Here is a 25,490-nt window from a genome sequence, read left to right on the forward strand (position 1 = left end):
CAGGCTGAGGCAGGGCAGTCAGTGGAGGGGGGATGTGGCTGGGAGGAGGGGGTCACTGCTGTGGGTCGGACGCCCCTTGGGGTGGGGCTTCCTGAGGGGCAGGAAGATGTCAAGATGGGGAGGCTGTAAATATCAAGCCCTGTCGGGAGCAGGGAGGTGTTGGACGGCCTGAGCCTGTGTTTTAAGGTGACTTTCTGGCACTGCTGCTGCCTCTACCTGCTCCCTCCTCTGCTGGTTTTTTTGTAATACTTGCTGGTTTTTTGTAATACTTAGGTATGTGATGAATAGTGCCAGGCTGAGAGCGTTGCGATGAGGTAGAGAAGGGTTGGCAGCCCTGGCTGCTCCCCCAGCAGCCTCCAGTCCCCACAGCCCTCCCTTAGCCCTCTCTTTCTGCTGGGACCATCACCAAAACCAGCCAATTATCAGATGTTTCAGGTTCTTTCTGCGGTTGCCTGTAGGAAACCGCCGAAGCCATTGAACTGCCAGCTGAATGAGGGTCAAGTGGTGACTTAAAACGCTGTCCCAGAACTCCTGTACCAGCCGTTTGCCCCCATTCACTTGAGAATAACTTCCTTTGTGCTGTTCCCTCTTCGGAGCAGGCAGCTGCACAGAAGGCTGGCTGTGAGTGTAGCTAGTTTTCCAGCTTTCACTGAATTATAGTGGGATGAAAGCTGGGGGCGCATCTGCCGTGTTCGCAGCAAGTGTATTTTGTAGAGGATCTGTTAAATTACGGTAGATCTACCAAATAATTGTTCTCTCTGGTTGTTTAGCGTCATGCATACCCTGCGATCTGGAGCTGCTGTGTGACAGTCGAAACTCAAACTCTCCAAGGCGTGTGTATATTAAACACGGCGGCCAATCAGAAGTGCCTGAAACTAAAAGCAATTTGCTTCAACTGCTCTGTAGTGTAAATAACACTGCTGTGAACAAAGAGGAGGGTGTGTCACCGGGCTTGGTGCGTTTGTACTTCTGCGTGCTTCCTCGTTTGTGGCCAGTCAATGATTTAGTGTAGGTTTTTACGCAGTAGTAGTCTTATTTTCTTGCAAATTTTACATTCGCGCTGTCTTGGGCGTTTGACTGAGCTGGGATGCTCAGAAGCTTGGTGCTATATTAGGAATTTTTATTATGTTCTTTTTAATAGCCATGCTCTTAAGTGACTTAGTTTTGCTTCTTTTTAACTTCTCTTGTTACCGATTATAACTTTGAAGTTAATTCAACTTGGATGCAGTGTACAATAAGTATTTAGTAGAACTGCCTTTTAACCAGCTGTTCCTTTGGCCTCTGATTATACAGCATGGAAACCAATAATTTCAGACTTAATGGTTTGCCAGCCAGCTATCTATAAAGCTTGTGCTTCTGAAATCTCTGTATCTGTTTTCTTTGAGGGGCCATAACATTTTGGTTTAAAGAAGAACGTAAATGACAGTAAAATAATGCTTTGTGCCAGGCAGGCTCTCTTTAGACTATTTTGTCTTAGTCTGTGTGTGTGTGTGCACTGCTCCAATGATTTCTGGTTCTGGGGGAACTGGGGATATAAATTCTTACTGTTAAGACCTTAGTATCTAACTGAAACAGATACTACAATAACATACACACAGACTAGAGCTGTATCTTTAATTGTCAACTTAAAGGATTTTTTTTTTTTTTTCCCCCTCTGGATAGAGTCATAGAATAGAATTATATGCTGCAATTTACTTGCAGTCTGGTTCATATTAATTATCCTGAAACAGAGTATTGGGTAAAAAAAGAGACCTGGCACTAGGTGTGGAAACAGATAATTGAATGTATTATTAGCGTGCTTGAATTTGAAGTTTTAAAGAGGTTCTCTGTCTACAGATATTTCTTTCAAATTGAAGTTAAAACGCTGATAGTTTCACAACTACTTAAGGCGAATACCGCCAAGGGCTAGTAGATGTTTGTTAGTAGAGAAAATATGGGATGGAATACAAGGGTTAGCTCTTCAGGAAAAGAGAAGGATCAAAGGTATGCATGTGTTTTGTTTTTTTTTTTATAGTGTTGTTGACTGCAAGGGAAAGCATAAAGAACGTTGGGTATTATTTTGAATAAAAAGGCAGTTTTTCCAAGCTGAAAATCTTTCAGCAAGACACTCAACAAGTAATAGTCTGTCTTTCCTCTGTTGTGTAATAGCTGGTAGTTTGTGTGCAGGAGAGAACCCTACAAGTATTGAAATAAGTCACGTTGTTGGCTGAGAGAGCCAAGTGATAACCATTTAGTTTCTAACACACATCTCTAGGAAAAACTTCAATATGGTAATGCAATAGAAACCACAGACTCTCAGATATTTGGCAGCGTTGACTTTTCCTGACTTTCTGATACTGATTGCTATTGCTATACTCAGAATTACAGGTAAAAGATGAAACTTCCTTTTTTAGGGACTTAAGTGCTTTACAATAGCCCAAGTTAATGGCCTGCAGCAAAATTATAAAGTTGTGAACAAGGGAGACTTTGTAAAGCACACATGCAACGTTATTTCAAAGAACAATATTTCAAAGAACAAAACCTGAATTTAACCAGAAGCCTGTGTTGGCTAGTAAACAGGTATGAACAGTAGCTAAGGAGGATGCTTAGACAGAGAAGGTAAGATAGAAGTAACATTTTATAGCTGAAGTTGGAGTTCAGGTTGCTGTGGTGTACCGAAACGTTCGCTTGTCGTGGTTATGACACATGTTTTGAGGTAGTATATAGCTGCTCTATTCCCCCCCTCTCGTTTCCTTAGTGTTACGTGACTAGATTTTTATAAACGATATAGTGCATAATTATGCTATTATTAGCCTTAAGTGCTTTTCAGAAGTGATGTTTTGTTTTTTCCTAATGAGCAGCCTTTTCCTGTGTGTACACACAATAAAACGGCATGTAATGCGGTGTCTCTGAGGCAGAGTATTGTTGGTTCATATTTACAGAACTGAGGTGGGACAATCAAGAAAATCAAGTTGAATGGGAGACTCCAGTCTTCCAGTTGACTCTGCCTAAGACTGAAGAACAATTTCAGCCCAAAGGTATTAGGGGAGCTCTGGTCAAAAGTGCCTTGGACCTGGGCTGAGGGCCATCTGTATGACTCATCTGATGTTCTTGATATAATAGCTGTAATTAGTCCAGTAAATAATTAAATGTCGTGGAAGTTTTATTTGCTAATTTTGACATCAGTAATCAAAAAGAAACTGACTGCGCTTCTAATGCTATGTTTTAACCAGACACTTTGATTAGGCTGTGTGAGCTTAAATGTTTAATTTAGCAGCCATTCATAGAGAATTGACAGGGCCTGCAATTCAAACTGTTCTTCTTCAGTGATTGCACCGTCTAATGGCTTTGTGTTCATCTGTGGCTTTTTTTATAACGTTTGCGTACGCATTTCTTCAGCGTGATACCGTTTTCTTCCCCTCTTAAGCCTCTTCCCTGTGTTTCTTTTTCAATGCAAAAAAGTTAAACAAAGTTGGTTGTCATTTCAGTCTGCAGTGTTGCTGAAGGCTTCCTTTTGGCAGCTGGATTTTTTATGGTTTTTGGGTGTGTTTTGTTTTGGGTTTTCTTTGGGTGGGTTTGTTTTTGTCTTTTTTTTTTTAACAAAACTGATTTAAGCAATTGATATAGGAGCTTTCTTGTGATGTGAATCCACTCCTGTGGTAGTTTCTGTATTTCTTTGGCATGTGCAGTAAATCTAACTTTTTAAGAAATATTGAGTTCGCAGAACATTTACAGATGTCTTGTTTTGTCTTTTTGTCTTTTATTTTTTTTTAAACATTAAGAGATCAGAAGAGTTGAGACTTGAATCTGAGTCAGCACAAGATATTACAGATATTATCTGGCTGGATTAGCACAGGTGGTCAGATTCAGGAAGTTCTAATTGGTTCTGAAAACAGGAAATCGCATACTAATCCTTAATTTACAGAAACTCTCTATTTGTGCAGGCATTAGAGAAAATCTCTTTATGGCTTAATAGATATATTTGGTTTTTTTCTTTTCATCTCAGCTGGGAGGTGAAGTTACTTTCTTTGAACTCTTCTATCAGACTTGTATAAACTTGCTTTTAGCAGCAGGATGGAGATTATATAATAAATTTTCCAAAATGTACTTGCTGTGCTGTCATTGTTGGAGATTAAGTCCTCTATATTTCGCTTTGGGGAGAGCCAGGCATATCCTTAGTGAATCCATATCTGTCCTACTTGGATATCTTTTTTTTGTTTGGATTGTGAATTGACTGATCTGATGGTTTATGGCTGCTGGAAACGGTAACTTTTTCAGTTGTTTTTTTCTGAGGAGGGAGCGTTGGAGGCTAATGCAAATCCATTCGTATTTAGAAAACGTACTTGTAACTCTTGTGTTTAAAAAGTGTCTTTATTTTGCATCTTCATGCTAGTTGAGGTTGCTGAAGGAAAATACTACTTTGATGGTACTTTCAGTTACTATATATTGTAGTCTTGTATTTTTAACTTCTTGAGAATGTTTGTTATCCTTTGGGAGCAGTTATATTTTATGAACTATTACACGCATATGACTTTGTAATATGAATGGTAGAAGAAAGTACTCCTTTTGAATTGATAAAATTCAAGATATATCCATAAGCAGTAAAATTCCTCTGTCATAACAAATAAATCTTTATGTTCCTTTTTTTTAACAAGGAGGATGAAAAGATGGTAGGAACAGTGGTTTATATATATGAACATTTATTCTAGTTATCTGAAGTTGAAAACATGATTTGTCTCTTTGTTTTCCTACCATCACCAGGACATGTATACCTCTGAGAAACCTTCTCCAACAAGATACCTTGCTTCAAGACCTGTCTTGGGTTGTACGCGAAGAAGTTTCCAGTCATGAGTGAGTAGATTTTCTTTATTTATGAAAACCCTTAGCTTGCAGTTTAGAAGAAATGTACTTCTGTAGTGGGTTTTGGAAGGTGGTTCTTCATCAAAAATGTCTGTTCTAAGTTTTGTCTCTTCAGTCCTTTAAAAACAACCAGATAAAGCTGAGACTTGGCAGATACTGTTCTTAATCTGCAAATTTTTGATTGGTGTGTGCCCTGTAAGACTTGTGTGTTGGTAGTCTGGTATCATTTTCAAGAAGGTGAGTTCCCTAACAAGCTGATGTTTGTTTTTCCAGTATAAATAAAGCACATAACTCTGAGGGGAAAATATCTTGGGTTTGCTAAGAACTCCAAAATATGTGACGGTCCAGTAAATTAAAATAGCTGGTAAAAATCCAGCATATAATGAATGGACTTCATTTTATAGGAAAAAATAAATGTGTTACTCAAATTCCAGTGTAGCTGTCTGATCCCAAAGGAATTTTGGCATGCACTGACAAGATCTGAGCCACAGCAAACTGTGACTTACGGTCGTTTTTGGTGAAAAAACAGATGAAAGACGCAGAAGTTTTGTGTTAGGCCATATCTGATGGGTTAGATAAGCTTTTTTTAGTCTTCCATAAGTTTTGTGGATGTGAGACTTCTTAGTATAATTCTTGGGACAACATTACCTAGCCTTACATCATGTAGAAATAAGGATATAACTTCATATGCACAGGAACTGTATGTATTATGTAGCTTAGTTTCAATACAACTGTATTGAATCTGTTGGAAGAACGAACATCTAGTTCATAGGATAATTATATCCTGTGTTAGTAAAATAGGACCATTTGATTTTGTGGGAGGAAGCGAGGAAAGAAAATTGTTGGTTAAATTTCTTGTCAAACTAAATGAAAAATGACTGTTCTTGTCATCTGGAAGAAAAAAAAGAATGACAGAGGAAATGCTTGCTAAATGCAGCAAAGGAAAAGCTATACCAAAAAAAGGACTGAAAGAATTGCCGAGCTCTGGGGTTCATGCATAGTGTAGATAGAGCTGTTTTAGTGTTTTTATAGAATTATATCTGTTTCCTGTTTGATATTGCTGTTCATACTTGTTTACTTTCTGATGTTTAAAGTATTTGCAGTATTACGTAGATGACAACCTGAATATCCTGATTTGTCAAACGCTGCTATATTAATCTTCACTTGTTTTATAGAGTGTCTCATGTGCTGTTGTTGCCTAATGTATAGTCTTAAACGTAGCAAATACCTTTAAATCTTTTTATCTTTTGAAACCTAGTAGCTGTGTGACGTGTGACTCACCAAGGTGCTGCTCTATGATATTGTTGGTTTGAGTACAACAAATATGGTTGTGGCTTGAGCCATTGGTTTTGGTGAGATTTTGATGCGATTGGCTGGAGAGTTTAGCTTTATATTAGCAAGAATGAAAATCCTTATTCAAATGAAAGATAAGACTTTGGCAGGACTTTTTTGGTGGTGGTTAATAATAACGTTATTCAAAACACAGTCTCTTCTTTGCAGGACAGCACATTCCTGTGGTAAATTAGATGCTTGAGTCCATGCTAAGTGGTGGGCTTTGAGGGTGCAACAGTAAATGCTGCTTTTTCTTTTTTTTTTGAAAATGTGGTTTAGAGAAGATTAGATGTTAGATTGCTTTTAGGCTCCTCTGTACTAAATACCTCAGTCTCTAAGATATTTATCATCTTATGAAGATAAATTTATTTGCATGCTTCTGTGCATGTAAACTTATTCAGAAAATGTGTAGGAACCTGGAATAGCTACATGTGTTAAAAGGGATGGGAGTCTCTAGTATTCTGAATTTGTGTATCACCTAGTGTAATTCAAACTGAAAATCTATCTAAGATGGAGATCTAAAATGCAGGAATGTCAGACTTATGAAGGCTGGTAATGTCTTGGTTAAAAAATTCAGAATGCTGTTATGTGCAGACTAGGTTTTAGAATCCTACTTGTTATTTTCTTGTGTTACACTTGATGATATGTTGCTATTGCTGCTTGAAGGGCTGTTCTAGAATCTCAGTCCTAAAATGATTAAATTCCATCTCTAGTATCTCTCCTAAATTTATTTACAGGCAGTTCATATCTATTTGGTTTTCTGCCAGCCTTATTCATTAGCTTGAAAAGCCATTTTTACCTTGTATCATATTTGTCATTTTAGTAGTTTGTTACATAGAGCATATTATTTTATTGAAACAGCTTGTAGAAGTAATATCTTGGAACTAGATGATCTTTAATCATTCTATGATTCTTTAGTTCCAAGTAGATCAGCAGCTGCAGGCAGGGACACCTCCCACTAGAGCAGGTTGCTCCAAGCCCCATCCAGCCTGGCCTTGAACCCCTCCAGGGATGGGGCATCCACAGCTTCTCTGGGCAACCTGGGCCAGTGTCTCACCACCCTCAGAGCAAAGAATTTCTTCCTAATACTTAATCTAAACCTCCCCTTTTTCAATTTAAAACCATTACCCCTCATCCTATGGTTCCACTCCCTGATGATGAGTCCTTCCCCATCTCTCCTGTAGCCCCTTTAGGTTCTGGAAGGGGCTCTAAGGTCTCCCTGGAGCCTTTTCTTCTGCGGGATGAACAACCTTAACTCTCTCATCCTCACTGGAAAGTGATCAGGGGAACTACTGCTGTTCTGTAACTTGTAATAGTTGTCAGGTGCGTAGGTAAGTGCTTTGAAAACTGTTGTACTTGATCTCCTTCAGTATTGGGGAAGAGCATTGACAGAATTGCCATTTGCACCATTCATGGTAGTTGCTTTTAGTTGTTGGGCAATACAGAGAATCTGAAAACGTGTTAAATCTGAGCCAGTCTCTATTAAGGCTTTTATTTTTGTGGAATGCCTTTATGAATGTCTGGTTTTGTCAATAAGGACAAGAGGAATCTGTATTTCAAATTATATTTTAATATTGTGTGCCCCATAGTAAGTGAGGTCATGTGCTTAAAGGGTAGATGAAAGTATATATAGTGTAGTTAAGTTAGCTTGATCTTCATTTAAAGATAACTTCTCAGGGAAATCCTGGCTGTGTGTAACCTGCCTAGAATGTCACCCCACAGAAGAGGTTGTTTAATTTTCTACGTTTTCTCCAGTTGCTGACAACTAGCTGCCAGAAAATGTGTAGTGTCATGATAAATTCTTATGATTATAAACTGTGCTTTTTATGTTTGGGAGTTTTCCTGTGCTTTCTCCTTTGAAGAAAAGCCAGTGCAATGAACTTGTTGGAGCTGCTGCAATGAACTCAGTTTGCAAACAATTAAACTAAATGTCAGTACATATTGTTGCAACAAGCTGCTGACATCTTCATGTTTTTTTTTCCCCCTTAAATGCATAGGATGCAGTGCCAACTAATTTTTTTTTTTAACTATTATTTTGCTGTCATAATAAATTGTGCAGGATAATTCTTTCCTGGCTTTGTCTTTCTGCTTTTAGTTTTGGTTTTCACACTCTTAAAACTTAACACTGGGTGCAGTTGGGAAGTGAACCTGCTATTCATCGTGCTTCAGTATCATCTCCTCAGGTTCTTCTTTGTGATTGACTGAGGGTAGGAGAGCATTTTGTGTGTTTGGAGAGATGCTGTGCACTGTAATCTCGTATTTTGAAAATGGTCAGTGTGGCCTGGTAATGAGGTGGTAAACTTTTTGCTTCACCAGTTCAAATCAAGACCACGACGGTGTGATTAAAGGCTGCTTCTGTTTGATGGTTGGTTTTTTTATCTTGACCTCTCATTACAGCTGGCTTTCTAGTTTGTGTTCACAGAGGAACCTCGGGGTTTTGTGACTTCAAAAAAAAAAAAAGTTGGTTTTTTTTTCCCTTTCTTTTAGTGTGTGTCAAGAAATAGTTTTGGCTGTCAGTTTCGCTGTTCATGAGCAATAAACTTGGGAATTAAAACAAATGTTAAGGTCAGCCTTAACGGATAAAGATAGGATGTTTTAGCAAGTACCAGTTATTATTCTTATGCATGTGTTCTGGGCTCTTATAAAAGTTCCTAGGCTAAGAAACATCTGTTTGGTTAAAGCCGGCTCAATTTTTTGCCCTTCACCTCCAATCTCCCTTCCTTGTATGTCAGAATGAATTTGTAGTGAACTGAGGACCAAGTTGAACTGCTTGTAAGATAAATGCTGGGAAATGGACAAGTTTTTGTGGTTTACACAAAGTGTCAGGTAGCTGTGTGTTTGGTGTATTTTGAGGTAAAGTGTTGCAAATAATTACAAAGCTGATTGATGTAGTGTAAGTTGTAGCCAAGGGTTCTTTTCAGTGAGCCAAAATGGCAAGAAAGAAAAAAATATATGAATCAGAACTTAGTCTAACACTGCACGCTGGGGAAGGAAAGCTTAGAAATAAGCTAATATGTCTTTATAATGAAGCGTAATAATGAATAGCTAAAGGATCTTGAATTATTATGTTACATGCTAAGTTTTTTCTATATTTTTGAGCCATGAACCCTGAAAACCCACTTATAAATTATAAGCTTGAAGATACAGTATGTGAAGCGACGTCTTTAATGATTGTTCTTCTGATTTCACAGAACAATTATCTTCTAATCTTTAAAAATACTGTGACTTGAAATATAGTAGAGGCGATAAAGAATTGTAGGACATTGGGAATAAAGAGCCATAACGTAGATTTGAAAATGGTTAGTTTGAAGACTTGGGATACTTTCGAAACTTTTTAAGAGTTAGATAGTACCACCCCTCCCCATCCCTGCCTTGCAGCTCAACTATCTGGAAAAGAGCAAAACCTACAGGATACTTGTAATGACCTCATAAAAATTGCTTCTTTGATAACGTTAGTATTTATCTTACGTTTGCTCTATTTTTTTCTTGAAACCATCAGGGGATTCTACCTCTGTACATTACTGTAGTGACACCTGAGCCCTTGGATCAGAAGCAGTAGTGTAATAACTTTTTTTTTTTTTTCAGTAGTGGGAGGATGAAGCATGAAAAACACATGTTTTCTAAGTTGTTTGGCTCCTGAACTGAGCAGTCAGGAGAAGCGCTTACCATTCTTGATCGTGCTTCACTGTTACTCTTCTGTGTTGTTTTAACTTTTCACTTCTATTTTCTTCAGATACTGCTAGTTAATGCTAGATCTGCTGTCTGTGCCCTCGGTGTAGTGCAGCTGGAGATGGTTTTCTGACTTAAAATGCAGATTCAGAGGTCAGAGTTAACGAGTTACAGAAACTTGTATGGACTTGTGGAAAAACTTCAGATGAAGTTGAGCTTCGTTAGAAAGGCCTGGCCTGTAGGAGCCAAGGCTGAACTGGGGGTTTTTAAAATTTCATGGCCCCCTTAAAATGTTGCCAATAGAAGGGTTGGTGTCCTTTCCCTGTTTGAATTCCTGGATTCTTCTGTGTTGCAGGAGGATTCTTCGGGTTGATGTGATTTGGGTGGGCTCCACTGCATCGCTGTATAAATGGTTGTGCTGCTGTAATGCAGGGAGAGAAGTGCCAGGGTGAGCGATTAGTGGGTGAGACTGGCCTTTCCAGTGGTAGTGCTGGTTTCCCCTGGCTTGAAGTGTGTGTGGAACTGTAGTTTTAAGTTGTTTAGGAATGTAGTAATGTTTAGGCTTCCTCTATATTAAGTGAGGAGAGGCATCTCCGAATGACTAATCAGATCGTCAATGACCCAGTTTCTCACCACTGCTGTAATTAAACCACTTCTCTAAATACTCTAAATGCATTAGTTGCCATAAAATATAAGCCCAAATGCTTTACATGCACAGTAGTGATGCATCACTTTGATGAAATGTAGGCCCATTGGTAGAAACTTACTTGTTTTCTTGAGTATTCCAATTTTATGATGTTGGATTTCTTATTTATTCAGTTGACGTGATGCGACTTCTGAGACCTTGTAACTTTTTTTTGCTGATAATATAGGTATTTAAATATATCAGAACACAAATGAATCTTTTTGAAACTCATCTGCGTTTAAGCAGATTTTTAAGATTAATTTTTTCTTAATCCTTTATTTTTGATCACTTCAGCATGTTTATGGTAAGTTGTGGCTTTCCTGGCACTTAGACTTTATTTTTAGAGTGAGGAGAAGGACAAACATTTTTGAGTTCTAGAAATGTAGGCCCATTAGTAGAAACTTACTTGTTTTCTTGAATATTCCCATTTTATGATGTTGGATTTCTTATTTATTCAGTTGACGTGATGCGACTTCTGAGACCTTGTAACTTTTTTTTGCTGATAATATAGGTATTTAAATATATCAGAACACAAATGAATCTTTTTGAAACTCATCTGCGTTTAAGCAGATTTTTAAGATTAATTTTTTCTTAATCCTTTATTTTTGATCACTTCAGCATGTTTATGGTAAGTTGTGGCTTTCCTGGCACTTAGACTTTATTTTTAGAGTGAGGAGAAGGACAAACATTTTTGAGTTCTGTTCTGTCACTTTTTTAACTGAACAAAGTAGGACTTAAGTCTCCATAGACTGACATGAAGTCACTTCCTTTTCTTAAGCTTTGCAGGAGGTTACCAAAAATGTATTTATCACATTCAGAAACCGTGTGTCCAGGTGATATATTCAAGTTCAGTAATTTCACTTTCCATAAGGCTTTGCCAACAAACAGGCATTGCTTAGTATTTATTGTTTCATTTAATTTAGTTAATAATGTATGGGAAAGCTAAATGTTTTAAACTCCTTTATGTATATTTCAAATATGTTTATTAAACATTTTTATAAAGCAGGGTGTTTTGGGGTTTTGTTTGTTTGTTTGGGTTTTTTTTCCCCGTGAAGGGGCAAAAAAGCTATCTTCTTTCAGCTGGGCTTTCTCCCTGTGGGTTTAAATTGATGGTCAGACCATGAAGGGAACTTTAAAGCTATCTTCTTTCAGCTGGGCTTTCTCCCTGTGGGTTTAAATTGATGGTCAGATTGCTGGGGCTTCTCTAAATAAGTTAGTGCAACACAACACCTACATTTAAACCAATGTAACTTCTGTTTGTAAACCAAGATGTTGGCAGTGGCCGGAAACTATTGTTAGTTTTGAACTGACAGGAGAGTTGTGGCAGAAAGTTGCCATCAGGAATGTTCTTGGAGGACCAGTCTTCTTGGATACGCGCTTATTGCTCCCTGAATATGTCCTTTTTAGACACTTGCACTTCACGTTTGTTCTGCCATGTTTGCAATGAAAATTAAGGTTGGATTATTTAAAAATTATTGATTTTTGGACAACTCAGTGTCTAAAACAGCAAAGATGATACAAATATATTTATAATAGTAAATTTAAAAATGCATTACATGTTATGATTGTGCTATTTTTTATAGGATTGTTTTCTACTAATATTATAAATGATATACTTAAATAAAAGATTTGTGAGATTTTATGTGTGTATATGTAGAGGGAGAGAATCCTCTTTCCAAATTTGTCTGCTTGTCACTGTTTTGATTGATGGCCAGTAAGGACTGCTAGATTATTATGACTAATTGCTACACACAGAAGTACATCCCTTTGGCATAATACTCGTGTTACAGTTTTTTGTGAGGTTTTTTTTGGTGGGTTTTGTTTTGGTGTGTGGTTTTTTTGGTTTTGTTTTTTTTTTTTTTTTTTTTTACATTTCAGTCTTAGTCTTTGGGCCTATCTTTGTACTCCTTTATATAGAACATTGCACAATAATGCCTTTATTGTGGATCTTTGGTAGTCCTGGAGCAGAAGGAGTAAGTAGCAAAAGAACACTGTAACCTTGTTCTCTGGAGTGAGTATCAAGTATCCAGCACTATGTAAGCAATTCATATTTCTGGGATCCTATTCATCCTGTGATAAGTTGCGGGTGATGTTCAAGTACATTCCAAAGGGGGAAGGATGCAGAAACTCACAGCTAAAACACAGATGAAAAGGGAGAGCTGTAAATGTAGATGTTTGGGCAGCCCCCCCCTCTTTGCATAAGGCACTATATAGACAGAGAACAGTGTCCCAGTGACTGCAGGGAGGACTTTCTAGAGGCTGTAGCACTGGGCGCCCCGGTGGTGTTAGAATTTCCTATTGAATTAGAGAATTCACAAAACAGCAGCTGAGTCAGACGAGGATTAGAAATGGGTTGAAGAAGAATTTTTCCAGCAGCCGTGTCAAGTGAGGTATTTAGAGGACTTTCCTTGATTGCAGTGAGTCATGTTACTCTCCCTTTCCCTACAGATGATTGAATAATATGCACCACTGCGTTGGAAAAGTGGAACTGGTGCCACTCATTAGTGTAACTTTGTTACAGATAAGAAAAATAAGTGAGCTTCAGCCTGGTTTTATGTTATTTATGTTTATGTTCAAGAAACAAACCACCTGATTTACAAGTTATGTGGGTATTTTAAGCTAAATTTGACTGTGTTTCAAGAAAACCTACTCTGACATTCTTTACCCAATTTTTGATAGGAAACAATTATTTGATTTGTAGCACAGATGGAAAATATTTAGGGTTGTTGCCATAAGTGGGGTTATGCAAGGAGTCCCAGCAGGATTACTGGCTCCGTGTTTGTTTAAATTTAAGATCTTTTCTTTACTTAAACTACCCCATCTGTTGTCCTTTCAGTCTTTAAAGGGTGGTTGTAGATGTTTGTGTAAACGAAGTAGCTGTACTTAGGTGATATCCTATCAATTTGGTGATTATAAGGTTCATTTAATCTCTCATTGCAAAAGAGCTCTCTATAATTAGAAGATATTAATTCTTAAACTTATGTGGGAGACTGACAAGATAGGACTGGAATTTTTTCAAGGCTATTGGTAATGCCTCTGCCTGTCCTCCTCAAAATCTCTGAAGTGAGCAGAAAGCTGTGCAGGACTTCCAGACTGGTTTGGGAAGCTGGTGTGTTGTGGTTTCCTTTCATTCTTTTTCCTTCTTCTTTTTTTTTTTTTTCTTTTTCATCTTTTTCTTTTCTTTTCCTCCTGTTTTATTTTGTGTAGCATAATTATTGCCTGGAATGGAAGGCACACCGACATGTTGTAGAATCTCCAGTGCTTTTGGCCAGTGCAGTCATTAATCTAATAGATCACTAATATAAAAGGGCACTTTGTTTTAATAAAGCACTTTGGTTTGCCATAGGAGAGGATTCTTGAATGCAGTCTTTCTGTTTTACCCTTGAAAAGCTCTTTGAAAACCTGCCTAATTCCGTGGTAGAGTGCTGAAAGGCTCCCTCAGAGCTCTTTTGAGCAGGAGTCAGACTTCCCAGAACTTTCGGAGATGGAGGGAAACGAGCCTCTCACCAGAATGGGTTCTGTTGCATTCAGTATGAAACTTTTTCCTTCTCTTTTTCTTTTTTTTTCTTTTTTTTGGGATGCTACTACCTTTTTTTGAGTTGTATGAACGCTATAATGACATAGCCTTCCTTCCTTGCCCTCCCCTAAACTTAATTTTTGGAGGTGATGTTTGTCAGCTGCTGCTCTGTGCTCTTATCAGTGATGCTGTGCTATGGCCTTACTTTGTGTCCAGGCTGTTCTACAGACCCTGCTTCAGAGTGGTTATATTTCATGTGACTTTAAATCTGGTTGTAAAAACTAGACAAGCTTTTAGCTTCTCCCCACCCCAGTTACATCAAGTTACTGTAAGAGTCTTTGAAGGACATCAGGGTTGGTCTTGGGGGATGGGAGAAGAAAAATTAGGTTTATAGTTTGCTTTGAAAGGATTAGGTACAAACTGAAAAGTCCATTTTGCTTTTTATTTCCTCCCCACTTCCTCCCCTTGCTGTGCTCTACTCTGTGCCAGAAGCAGTGACAAAAACGTCTGTAGTCTTTACCTTAATGAAGTGGTAAGAAAGTACTTCTTTTTAGAGCAAAGGCTAATGGGTCACCGTTAGTGACATTTCAATATTTGTTTATTCCCCATGTGTTAAAACAAACTAAAAGAATGTTTATGTGAAACTCACTGTGAGGCTCTTGGGTGATTTTTTTTTTTTTTTTTTTTTTTTTTTGTGTGTGTGTTTTTTGTTAATACATCTGCCATTAAGTGGAATGTTCATGTTGGAGAACTAACTCTTAATTTGTCTTTTTGTTTAATGCTGTTGTATTCAGTGGTCCTGCAGGATGGTATAGCAAGGCCAGGTTCCCCGTCCAGTGACACCGAACAGATCAAGTTTAAGGATAAATCTACTGATATTCAGTGGTCCTGCAGGATGGTGTAGCAAGGCCAGGTTCCCCGTGCGTTGTCCAGTGAAACTGAACAGATCAAGTTTAAGGATAAATCTACTGCAAATGGAGGATTTGGTGGCACTTCTTTTTGCGTTCCTTTAGCACTGGTGTAGGACCACTGGTAGTTAAAACAGTGGATTAAAATGCCTGACTATAGTATCAGGGGGAGTGATGTAGCTCAGTCACTTCTTGTCTGGACCATTGGCTGAAACTTGGGATGATTTTAGATTCTCTACAGCTACCGAGAGAGCATGGAGGACTGTAAATGTACTGCAGTCTTCTTTCTGCCTAAACTGGGACTGAATCTCTAGGCCAAGTACAATTCCTCTATCTTGGCACTTGTAATAGGTAGGTAAGATGCTCTTCTTTTGGATAGTTTGATTGTTTTAAAGTGAAGCTGCATAAAGAAGCCTGTTTCACGCTGCTTCTTCCTGCCCCTGTCTAGCACAGCTTGTCTGCAAGCGGCGTCCCTAAAATGCCCAGGTGTTTCCACCAAGTTTTTTCATCGATGAGGGAATAGAGCTCTTTGTTAGTAGCTGAGCTGTGAACATGGTTGATGGGAAGTGGGATTGGATCCGAAGCAAACGTGACGCGCTCGTTATGGTGCGCTACTAAATAAATCTATTCGCAAGAACAGGGGCGAATCAGAGAGAACCATAAAAATAGCTCCAAGCAACCACTTAACCAGAATACACATCTCACACGTAACTCGAGCATTAACCTTAAGTAGTCATGGTTAACATGATCGGCATATTCAAGTACTAAGCTCAGATTTGAAATGCATTAGTTAAAATATGTTTTAAAAGACTACATTTTCTGAGGGAGTGTGCAAGGAGAGCGGGAGGCAGAAAGGGAACAGTTAATGGTGACTCCCATTAGAACACAAGTGCAGTAACCAAACAGGCCCAGGTACACACTTCCTCACCAAGGAGGGTGCATCACTTCTGATCTCTGTGACCTCCAGCTCATTTCCTTCTGTTACTTTTCAAGTGCTAAATTCTATCTTCCCTTTCACTTGTCTCCCAACGGTTTTCTCATCAATAGGTGAGCTGTATTTCTGTGAATAGACACTTCTGCAGAGTTAATTTGCCTATTGCAAAGTATTGAAAAACTTGTAAAAATTTTGATTTTATTGCAGGCACAGAAAGTCACACCACAGACTATTAGCTACACAAATTAAGCCTGCAAATACACAAGGTAAATAAGTGTTGTGTATTTTGCAGCGGACTAATAAAGTTTGATGTTCTTGCTGGTGGCTGCGGACAGCTGCGTTTTATTATTTGGATTAAATATCAACACAGAAATTGTACCTACAGTTAGGGATTTAATCCTGCTAACAAATAGCGATGCACAGAATTTTGTACTTTTTCTTTGCTTCAGGGAGGTAAGAGATTATTAATCTCATTCATATCCTCTTCAACAGGAAACCAAGTAAGGGTTTAAATTAAAAGCAAAGTTTCTATCTTTTTTTTTGCTTCCTTGAATTGGACACACATTCACTTTTATCAGTCTTTGCCAGATTAAACTAAGGAATTTATTTTGACTTCAGTATCGACATATATAAGATAGTAATAGTTCTTATTTTTGTTTGATATTGCAAAAAGAAAAAAAAAGTCTCTTCATGACTAGCATGGCTTCATTCTGTATACTTAGGTTTGACAGAATATTTAATAATATCCTTTAGCTTGAAGATGAGTCTGTCAATTAATACTATAGCTGTGACTCAAATCCAGGAAATGCAAAATTGCTGCATATTCTGTTTGGAATGCTGCATGTTCAGGAAATGCTGGCTATTGTATGGAAAAAAATCTTTTAAAACTTTTCTGTTGTTGCAATGACAACTTTGTAAATATTTGGTTTCTTTTTTGAGACTTTCAGAATGGAACTTTTTTCTCCAAATAATTATCATTTGCAGCCCTTTTGCAGGGCATGGGTGTGAGGGGGAGGAGAATGAAACAGGATAAATTGGAAGAGCCATAGTAAGACTCTGTGGTTCTATGGGTGCTCTTTATCATAACATCTGTGTAGTTTGTTTAACACAATCCTAATCACAGAGCTCCAAAAGACATGAAGTACCTCTCTGTTGTATCTGAGTTCTGCGCTGTAACCTAAGCTATTCCTTTTGACAAGCCTTTACAGGTTAAATATCTAAGAGCTTTTGGAAGCCTTTTAAACTGTTGCTAAACTGTGTATTTTAAATGCATCTATTGTCTAAATCCGATTGTACAGTTTTGCAGCAAATATATGAGCGAAGATCTTATTTTGCTTGTGGAGTGATAGGTATAAACCCCATCCATCAAGGGGCAAAAATAAAATATACATACATTTTTTTTTTTTTTTTAAATCAAGACATATTTGAACTCAAACTTCTGATATTGATCTCCATTAGTGTCTGGTGTCTGTATCAGGAGGATGATCAAAGTGATCTACACAGGGGGTTCCCTTGGCTTCATTGTGGCTCTCTGGGAAAGTAGCCGTGTATCTTGTTATCATCTAGATTCGTTTGCAGATTGTCTTGTGGCAAGAGCTTAGGGGGTAAAACGAAATGTGAATTGAGTAAGAAGGATAACAGTAAGGCTATTGTGCAGTGACAGCATTTTGCAATGTGTAGTCTCTCTTCTGAAAACTTCAAAGTGTGCAATAATGGCTGTTGAATGTTACTATATTTTCTCTCTTCCCCCTTTTTTTAGCTTTTGTTTTTCTTCTTTGGGTTGGTAAGTTTTGCCTGAAACAGGTGGATTTAATTTTATTGGCCATTTATTGAAGTCCTCAGTCATCATCCTAAATTTAATAAACAGCTTTCTTGTGTGTTTAAAGTAGAAAGAAAAACAGTCTTTAAAAAAATGTGAACAAATGCCTCTCATCTTCTTTAGTCGGCGTTCATTTAGATAGCTTTCTGTTACAATTATTATTTCTCCAGCCTCTAATTCAAGCTTCTTTCTGTTCCCAAGATTTCCTCTAAAAGAGGTTCATATATCCACTTCAGCTTGTTTTAAAAACTGCAGGCATACTTTTGTGCTTTGAAAATAGTAGCATAAGTGCTAAAAATTGAGAAAAAATAATTATATTCATAAGTGAATGCAAATTCTGTTGGATTAAGCATTTATTGACATTTACTGACTCTGTAGGACCATTCAGGAGACTGTGAAGATATTTATTTATTTTTATGGATGCTTTGCAAAATGCATAGCCAAAAGCAGTCGACTTTGAAGAATGAATGTCTTGAATAATAAATGGAGTCAAACAGTTTCCCAGGAAAGGCTACTGGGATTCAATGAATGATTTCTTGAGAGCATGAAATTTTCTTTTGTTTATTTTTTTCATGGTTCAATTTAGCGCATTACTGTCCAAGAATAATCTGTAGAAAATAATGAAGATCAGAATTTAAAGTTTCTGAGATTTATGGGGAGGGTTAGTTATTGATCTGGAACTCCAGAATTGTCCTTTTGCAACCACAGTAGATTTAATGAAAACTGTAGGCTTCAGTTCATAGATTGGAAAATTAATTCAAAACATTACTGAGAAAGGATAGATAACCTACTTTATAGCTGCTTTGGTAATAATTTGTCTCATGATATATTGCCTGTCTTGGAGCTCAATGCCTATTTATTTCGAGATATTAATTTAAAGACCAGTTGTGACAGGAAAAGTCAGAGAGGAGTATCATAAAACAAAATGTTAGTATTGATGCTTAAGGTGGTGCTGTGACTTAGTTGCTAGGTAGACTTTATCTGAATGAATTTATTTTTTTGCAAGAAATGCACAGTTTTTACTGTGAACAATTGTTTTTACAATGTGCTGTTCCTTCCATTTGATATTTAAAGAATCTTTTCCTGGCTAATTTGCCAGGAAATTATTTCCTTACTCCTTTAAACTAATCCATTGTTGAAAACTTTTCTCCAGCTTCTGAAACGGTTGTTGCTCCTGGTAAGAAAATCTGCATTTTCTGAGCCCCTTGGCTGAGATCGGGCAGGAGGGTGAAGCAGTTGTGCCCCGTGTGCTTTCTGAAACTGCAGCTTTTAAATCAAACCTCCAGGTTCATGAAGAACGGCTGCCCTCACTGATGCTGGTGCTTGACTTCTTATAGCCCTTGTGATGAACAGTCCTACTGACTTTCCAACGTCTCCACGTGCTCTCTGTGTTTTCAGTGATGTAGGAAGAAGGGTCCAAAGAGCAAACGAAGCCCTGCTCCTGTAAATCCCCATCTCCTGCCTGTAACGTCAGACTTTGCTCTTTTGCAGAACCAAAGAGAGATAAGGAGGAGTGTTTTGTGTGTTTCTGTTTATCCGCTTTCTAGATGATAAAGGCAAGACTTAAATCTTTGTCCCACTTCCATTAAAACAGGCAGCAACAGGGCTGGATCTCAGGGCCAGTACCTTGCTGGCCGTTGTGTTATGGTGGTGTCAGCCCTGAAAGCTTGATCTCTTACCCAGTATTATTTATGCCCTTTTCCCTATCTGCTAAACTCTAAACATGGTTATGAGGGGCATAAGGTAGGATCATGAAGACAGATCTGCATAGGTTTCTGCAGAGATGTGCTGGAATAATCTGCGTGCAGCCTGAATTCTGGCCAGTTCAGGTTGATGCGAGATGGAAAAAGAATGGTCACAATAACTTTGCATCTTTGCATCTCGAATGAAATGTGTGCAGGCCTATTGTTCATATGAATGAATGCCCTCAAGCCATTTTAGTGGTGTGGGGTGTTTTGTTTTGGTTTTTTTTCAGTGGCTTGCACATCTTTCTTTCTGTAAATGAGGGCACAACAAGCAGGCAATTCTCGGGTAGCTACAGTGCTGCCTAGGTTTACCCTGGGGGTTCTTGATGTTTTTTTAAAAGCCTAGACAGAATGCCATGAATATATAAACATTACAGATTATAAGAAGAGGAGTGAAGGAGAAAACATGAAGTTTTCCTCAAATTATGATTATTTTATTTATTTTTTTTTTCTTTTCCAAGTGTCTTTTTACAAATGCCCACTCAGCCATACTTTTGCAGCATCTTTTGGGCTGTAAATAATGTTACCTTCTGGCAATGTGCTTTATGAAAAAGAACTGCTTTCAAAGACCAGTTAATTACAATTACGGTAATGGAAGCATTTTTATTTTGAGTGATGGCAGCTGACTAATGAGGATGCAGGTCATTCTTTTTATTATGGTTAGGAGAGGTCAAGAGCTGCACACATTGATCCATAAAATCCCATCCTGGTTAACGACTCCTTCTCATACCAACATATTTCATCAGGTTGATAAAATGTGCATGATTATTTCTGTATTCCCTAATATTTTGAAGTTAAGGAAGAAAATCAAAATGGAAGAACATCATCAAGCACATATTGCTCAGCAAAGGAGCTGTCGAAGATGAAAAATGCTTAGCAGAAATTCACCTGATATGAACAGCGTGTAGAAGCTATTTTATTTTCCTCAAACAGAATCTACTTACATTGTTACTAAATTTATGACACTTGGGTTTCTTTTTGGCTTCCCTTGTAAATCTGCCTCAGGATTGCAGTGAACTTCTGGTTGGTGAATGTCCTTGCCCACAGTCTGTGTTTTTGTCAGGATGTGGTCTGAGAGGTGGCAGTTGTAGTGACAGAGAATATGGAAATACCAGTTCAGTTTCATGGTTCAAAGGTGAGAGTTAGAACCAAGTTATCGCTCATGAGTAACAGGTGAAATGACATGATTTATATGGAAATACCAGTTCGGTTTCACGGTTCAAAGGTGAGAGTGAACTAGAACCAAGTTATGGCTCATGAGTAACAGGTGAAATGACATGATTTAGCTAGTTAGTGTGTTTTGTTTCTTGAAGCCTTTTTGCTTCTTAAACCTGCTTCTTAAACCTGCTTTTTAAAGGCAGGTTTAGTGCTATTGTCTTGTAGGCGTATAAATTTGAGGAAAGAGTAATAGCAGCCACAAAGCTTATTGCATAATTCTTCAGAGTTTCAGTTTGTGACATTGTTTATGTTATACCATGGCCCTCCTTCAGACTTGAGCTGTTTTCTTTCTTTACATTGCACACAGGACATCTAGTAAACTGGTTTACATTTTCCTAAACTCATTTTAAAGCTTTGAGGGTTTTTTCCAGTTTCTTTCTAGGTGACAATTTCATTAACAAAGAAGGGAGGGGAAACTACTGTGCATACCATACCTGGAGATTATTTCATGTTGGGGGAGGCAGATGTCTGTGAAAATAATTTCTAGTCTGGAAGTTCTTGTGTGTCTCTCTTAAAAGCTCAAAGCAGGCTCCAGTTGTTTAAACTGGTAGAGATACCAGAGATACTGGTGACTGTGGGATGAAAGCCTTTCTAATGGCTGTTCTGCAAACATTAATAGGTACTGGTTTTGTATACTCACCATTAGACCTGCAAATCATCTAAGAGTCCTTTTCTAGTTGGTCATCTTGCCAGCTGGACAAGGGATAGTTTCAAAGAAAAGGGAACAAATTCCCTTTTTGCAGTCAGGAATAGTTGGAATTAACTCCCCTTTCCTGGGTGTTAATTCCTAGTTACTGAAGTGTCTGTTTCTCTTTTTAAATAGTTTTGACACACGAGCAAGTACAAAGCATGCCTTCTATTCCTTTCTCTCTTCCTCCCCTCCACCTTCCCCCTGGTACTCTTTGTCCATTCCCCGTCCTTTCCTTATTCCAGCCCTTGAGAACCTTGCTGTAAAAACGAGATAATCCAGTTCAGTTAAAAATCACCATCAGGCTCTGCAAGATACACACATGCTTTAGGTGGTTAAGTGGATGTCATTACTGAAGATTTTATTCTACCTTACTCCTTTTTTATTTTTTTTTCTTTTTTTCTATCCTTAATATGTTTATATAAAGACCATCGAAAGTCTACGAGTGCTGTAGAGGTGGTTGTGTTCTTCTCTGAACCATAAACTCAGAAGCCAGTTTTTTCAGAGAAAATGCAATGTAACGTAGGTATAAGTAATGATTTTCCTTTGAGTTTATATCTTTAACTTGAAGGCAAGTTGTTTGATAACCCAACTAAATAAAGAACGAACACATCATGGCAAGATAATGGTGGGGAAGTTCTTACAGCAGGATTTTTGAGGATTAGATTATTAAGTAAAGGACCTTAAGGTGAACTTTACCAGACAACCCTGCGTTCTACGTCTTATTTAAATGTCTAGAAATCATGGTTCTGGAAACATCAGTTTGTGGTAATCTTTTCCTTACGTCTCTACATAGAAAGTAATTTGTCTGAAACTTGGAATTTAAGTTTATGGACAGTTGTTAGAATTACTCTCAATCTAGAAAGTTGGGAGTTCTGTTTCTAATGGTTTGAGGAATTCTTTTTCGGAAAGAGATAAATTACAGTTGTGCAGTATGTCTACAAGCTTCCTATTGAGGGGACACTTAAATATTTGCAGGGTGGGAGAATAAATCGGACAGAGATTGTCAGAAAGAACGATTTTAATTGGTTTGCCAAACCAGGTCTGATGGTACTTTGGGTTGCTATTACTTATGGGCAGGCTGTGAATGAGACTGATATAATAGAAGGAGTTTTTGGTGCCTCTGCTGTATGTGTTTCAGGAGACTGACGTGTGTGGATAAATACTCCAGCAAATCTAAAAATCTGAAATGCTTGTGATCAGCAGCTGGAAATGGAAAGAGATGACCTCTTCCCCCCTCCCAACCATCTAACACTTAAGCAATGGGAACAGAAGGTCTAAAGGCCAGAGAATACGTCTTGCTGTGCCTCAGTTGTGGCCTGTGGTTTGTTTTAATGTTATGGTTTTTGGAAAATGTAGTTGGCTTCCTAAATTGCTCTTGCTTTGTAGCAAGGCCTCGCAATGCTGTGTAGGAATTTAGTTTCCTAAAGTGTTCACAGAGCCTCTTCGGCGCTGACAGTTATTTAATGTGACTGTATAAAACACTATTTCTCATGTTTTTTTTTTTTTTTTTTTTTTTTTTTTTTTTGTGTGGTTTTTATAAGAGGATTTTTTTTTTTTTGGTTAGCTCTGTAGAGGATTTGACAGAAGGCATTTCTGAAGTGCCTCTGTACATTTTCCAAATGGCATTAAAAATGTTGTGGGGCACATACTGCAATTTGTCTGCTTAAAATTACCTGACAGAAGTAATGATAATACTTTAGCCGAAACAGTTCTCTGGGCCTCTGGTGGCAGGAGGGAGAAGAACAATGCCTGAAACACTCCCAGGATTTCCAGCATCCCTCCTGGTGTGCAAGAATTCCTGTCACGTAGGAGGGTGTCAGAGGTGTGTGTTCGAGGGGGGAGAAAAAGAACCGAATGACTCTTCAGCAGGTGCTTCCTTCTGCCTGATGGAGTTTGGCAAGCTGGATTTAATTGTAATTCTGTTAGTGGGGCTGTCGCTGGCTCTGCACTGCACCGATAGCTCTCTTAAAGCATTACGTGAAATTTCATGAATTGAGACAGACTTTAAAGGGGGATGCAGACCTGCTTCTCGGATACTGAGCCTGGGGGAGCCCGTTGCATCTGTCGGCGTTCATTTCAAGCGCTGTTTTCTGTAGTTACTTTGTGGTGTGAATGTTTCCTTTAAACTTTAGAGAAATCAGTATGCCTTCTCTGCAGTAAATAATTATACGATGTTCTGTAGAAACACATTTAGGACTGCTTGCAGCTTTTTGTCTCCTTGTGTTGAAGTCACTTTAAATCCATCACCCCAGCCTATAGAGTCGTCAGGCAGAAATCTTTCTGTGAAGGTAGATGAGTTGCTCCTGCATCAGTTTTGCTTGAGCCTACCGAAGGCAGCCGTGAAATAACATGCAGTAATGAAACCTGTTGGAATTTTAGAGGAGCATCTAGTCTCTTTGATCTTGCTAACGAGCAATGATTCAAGTGCTACAGATTGTAAAGGATCTGGTGTCGCCAGCAAGACGGAGAACAGATGCTGCTAAGAAAGGTAAGAGCAGCGCTGGGATGTATTCAGTGTACCGAGGAATTTACTGTAAATCAGAAATATTTTGGAGTTAGGTTGTAGTTAAATTAAGCATGTACTTGATGCTTAAAAATCTTCTTTGTTGTGGCATGTACAGCTGCCATAATTTGGCTTTGAACTATATTAAGCCTAATTATTATCGTTTTGCAACTGCAGCTTTCCCAAAGAGAATCCCAGTGACGTTTATTATGCTGAAGATGGAGTTTATGTCAGCATTTGTAACTGCTACTGTTGTACTAAGGATCTTTCCTGTGGTAAAAGTATTTTTCTTGTCCAGATAGCTCGGGCTGTGAAAATAGCAACTGTATTCTGTGGAATCCCATCAGAATACTTTTTTGAATCTTAATGTTCGAAATAAGAAGAGCAAAAATAGGCTTCTTTGGTGCTTATGGAAATGAGAGAGACTGGAAGTACACAGCTGCACTGCTGTTTAGGTTGCACAATGAGATTATTTCTAGATTACAACTAACTTCAAAGTCCGAAATGGCTCTTGTAAATATACAGAACATTACTTGAAATGCTCACTTACTGTTTGAAATTAATTGATGCTAAATGCTTTTCTTGTTCTTTTTGGTGTGTTGAATGTTTGCTGTTTTTTTCTTCGCTAAAGTAGTGCCATCCTTTGTGGTATCTGGCATGCTTATCTAATTAGGAGCTGATGAAGCACTTTTAAAAAGTCTTTATTTTTACATCGTAATTATTTGCAATTCCTGGATAAATGGTTTGCAGAGGAACTAAATAATTTGTAGAGATGTCTTAAAAATTGCATTCCTTTCTTACTAGAATTAGTTTTCTAGGACAACGTCTATTTTACAGTGAGTAGGTCATGAATAATTTAGAATCTACAGCATCTGTGTCTGCCTGTTACTGTGTCATTGCTCTGTTCTGCCCTTATGTGTAATGTGCGGCTACAGCCAAGTACCTTTATTTTAAGTCACTTACCTAATAACATCAGGCTACTGTAATTCTAATGACTTAGTTAATTGAACACCTCTGTAAGAAAACAAAATGATTTAAGGTAGAACTGGGCTCTGCTGTTGTCCTCTTATTCTGAAAAAAAAAAGGCATGGATTTCATAAAATCAGGCTTCCTAATTACTCCTTTAGATTTTGCGGTGATTGGTTGAACATCCCACCCAACAGTTTTATAATTTCGTCAGATTGAATTACTTGATTTCAGCTCTCTGTTCATTTTTTCATTTGTGCACTTACGCTCCACTAGTTACAGAGAAGAATGAAGGGGACAGGAGTTGTACTTGTCTGTTCTGTGTGATGCTAGTAGTCAGGCTTGATTTTTATAGAGTCAGTGTAAGAAGTGGTTTAGAAAGAAAACACCAAAAAAAAAAAAAAAAATATATATATAAAAAAATTGTTTATTGGAACAAATTCAATGGAATTGGAAGGGAAAGCCTTGAAAAAAATAAGGAAACGCTCATTTTCTCAGTTCTAAAGCTTTGGGTTTTTTTTTTTCTCTCTCTATTTGTTTTACTCCCTTTTTAAAAGACAGTAATTCTGGGTCATTGTTTGGGCGGTATTCTCAAGCTGCTAGTAACTGAGCTAATTAGATGTTAGCTCTTACAGAACTTGGTAATACATTTTTACAAGCAATA

General features: G+C 38.0%; 1 protein-coding gene across 3 annotated transcripts in view; it reads left to right on the forward strand.

Moving 5' to 3' along the window:
* Nucleotides 1-25,490, forward strand: part of USP6NL (USP6 N-terminal like) — a 144,780-nt gene that overhangs the window by 525 nt on the left and 118,765 nt on the right. Inside the window, exons 1-2 of one of the 3 annotated variants that reach the window (XM_014949130.1) lie at nucleotides 990-1,008; nucleotides 4,741-4,830. In XM_014949130.1, coding sequence (XP_014804616.1) covers nucleotides 4,827-4,830 — 4 coding nt within the window. In that variant the 5' untranslated portion in view covers nucleotides 990-1,008; nucleotides 4,741-4,826. Of the gene's footprint in view, nucleotides 1-989; nucleotides 1,009-4,740; nucleotides 4,831-23,688; nucleotides 23,846-25,490 lie in introns of those variants that run through there. The other 2 variants (XM_014949129.1, XM_014949127.1) reach the window with 2 other exon arrangements.

This window comes from Calidris pugnax, unplaced genomic scaffold (assembly GCF_001431845.1).
Source record: "Calidris pugnax isolate Ruff unplaced genomic scaffold, ASM143184v1 scaffold125, whole genome shotgun sequence".
Taxonomy (NCBI): Eukaryota; Metazoa; Chordata; class Aves; order Charadriiformes; family Scolopacidae; genus Calidris; species Calidris pugnax.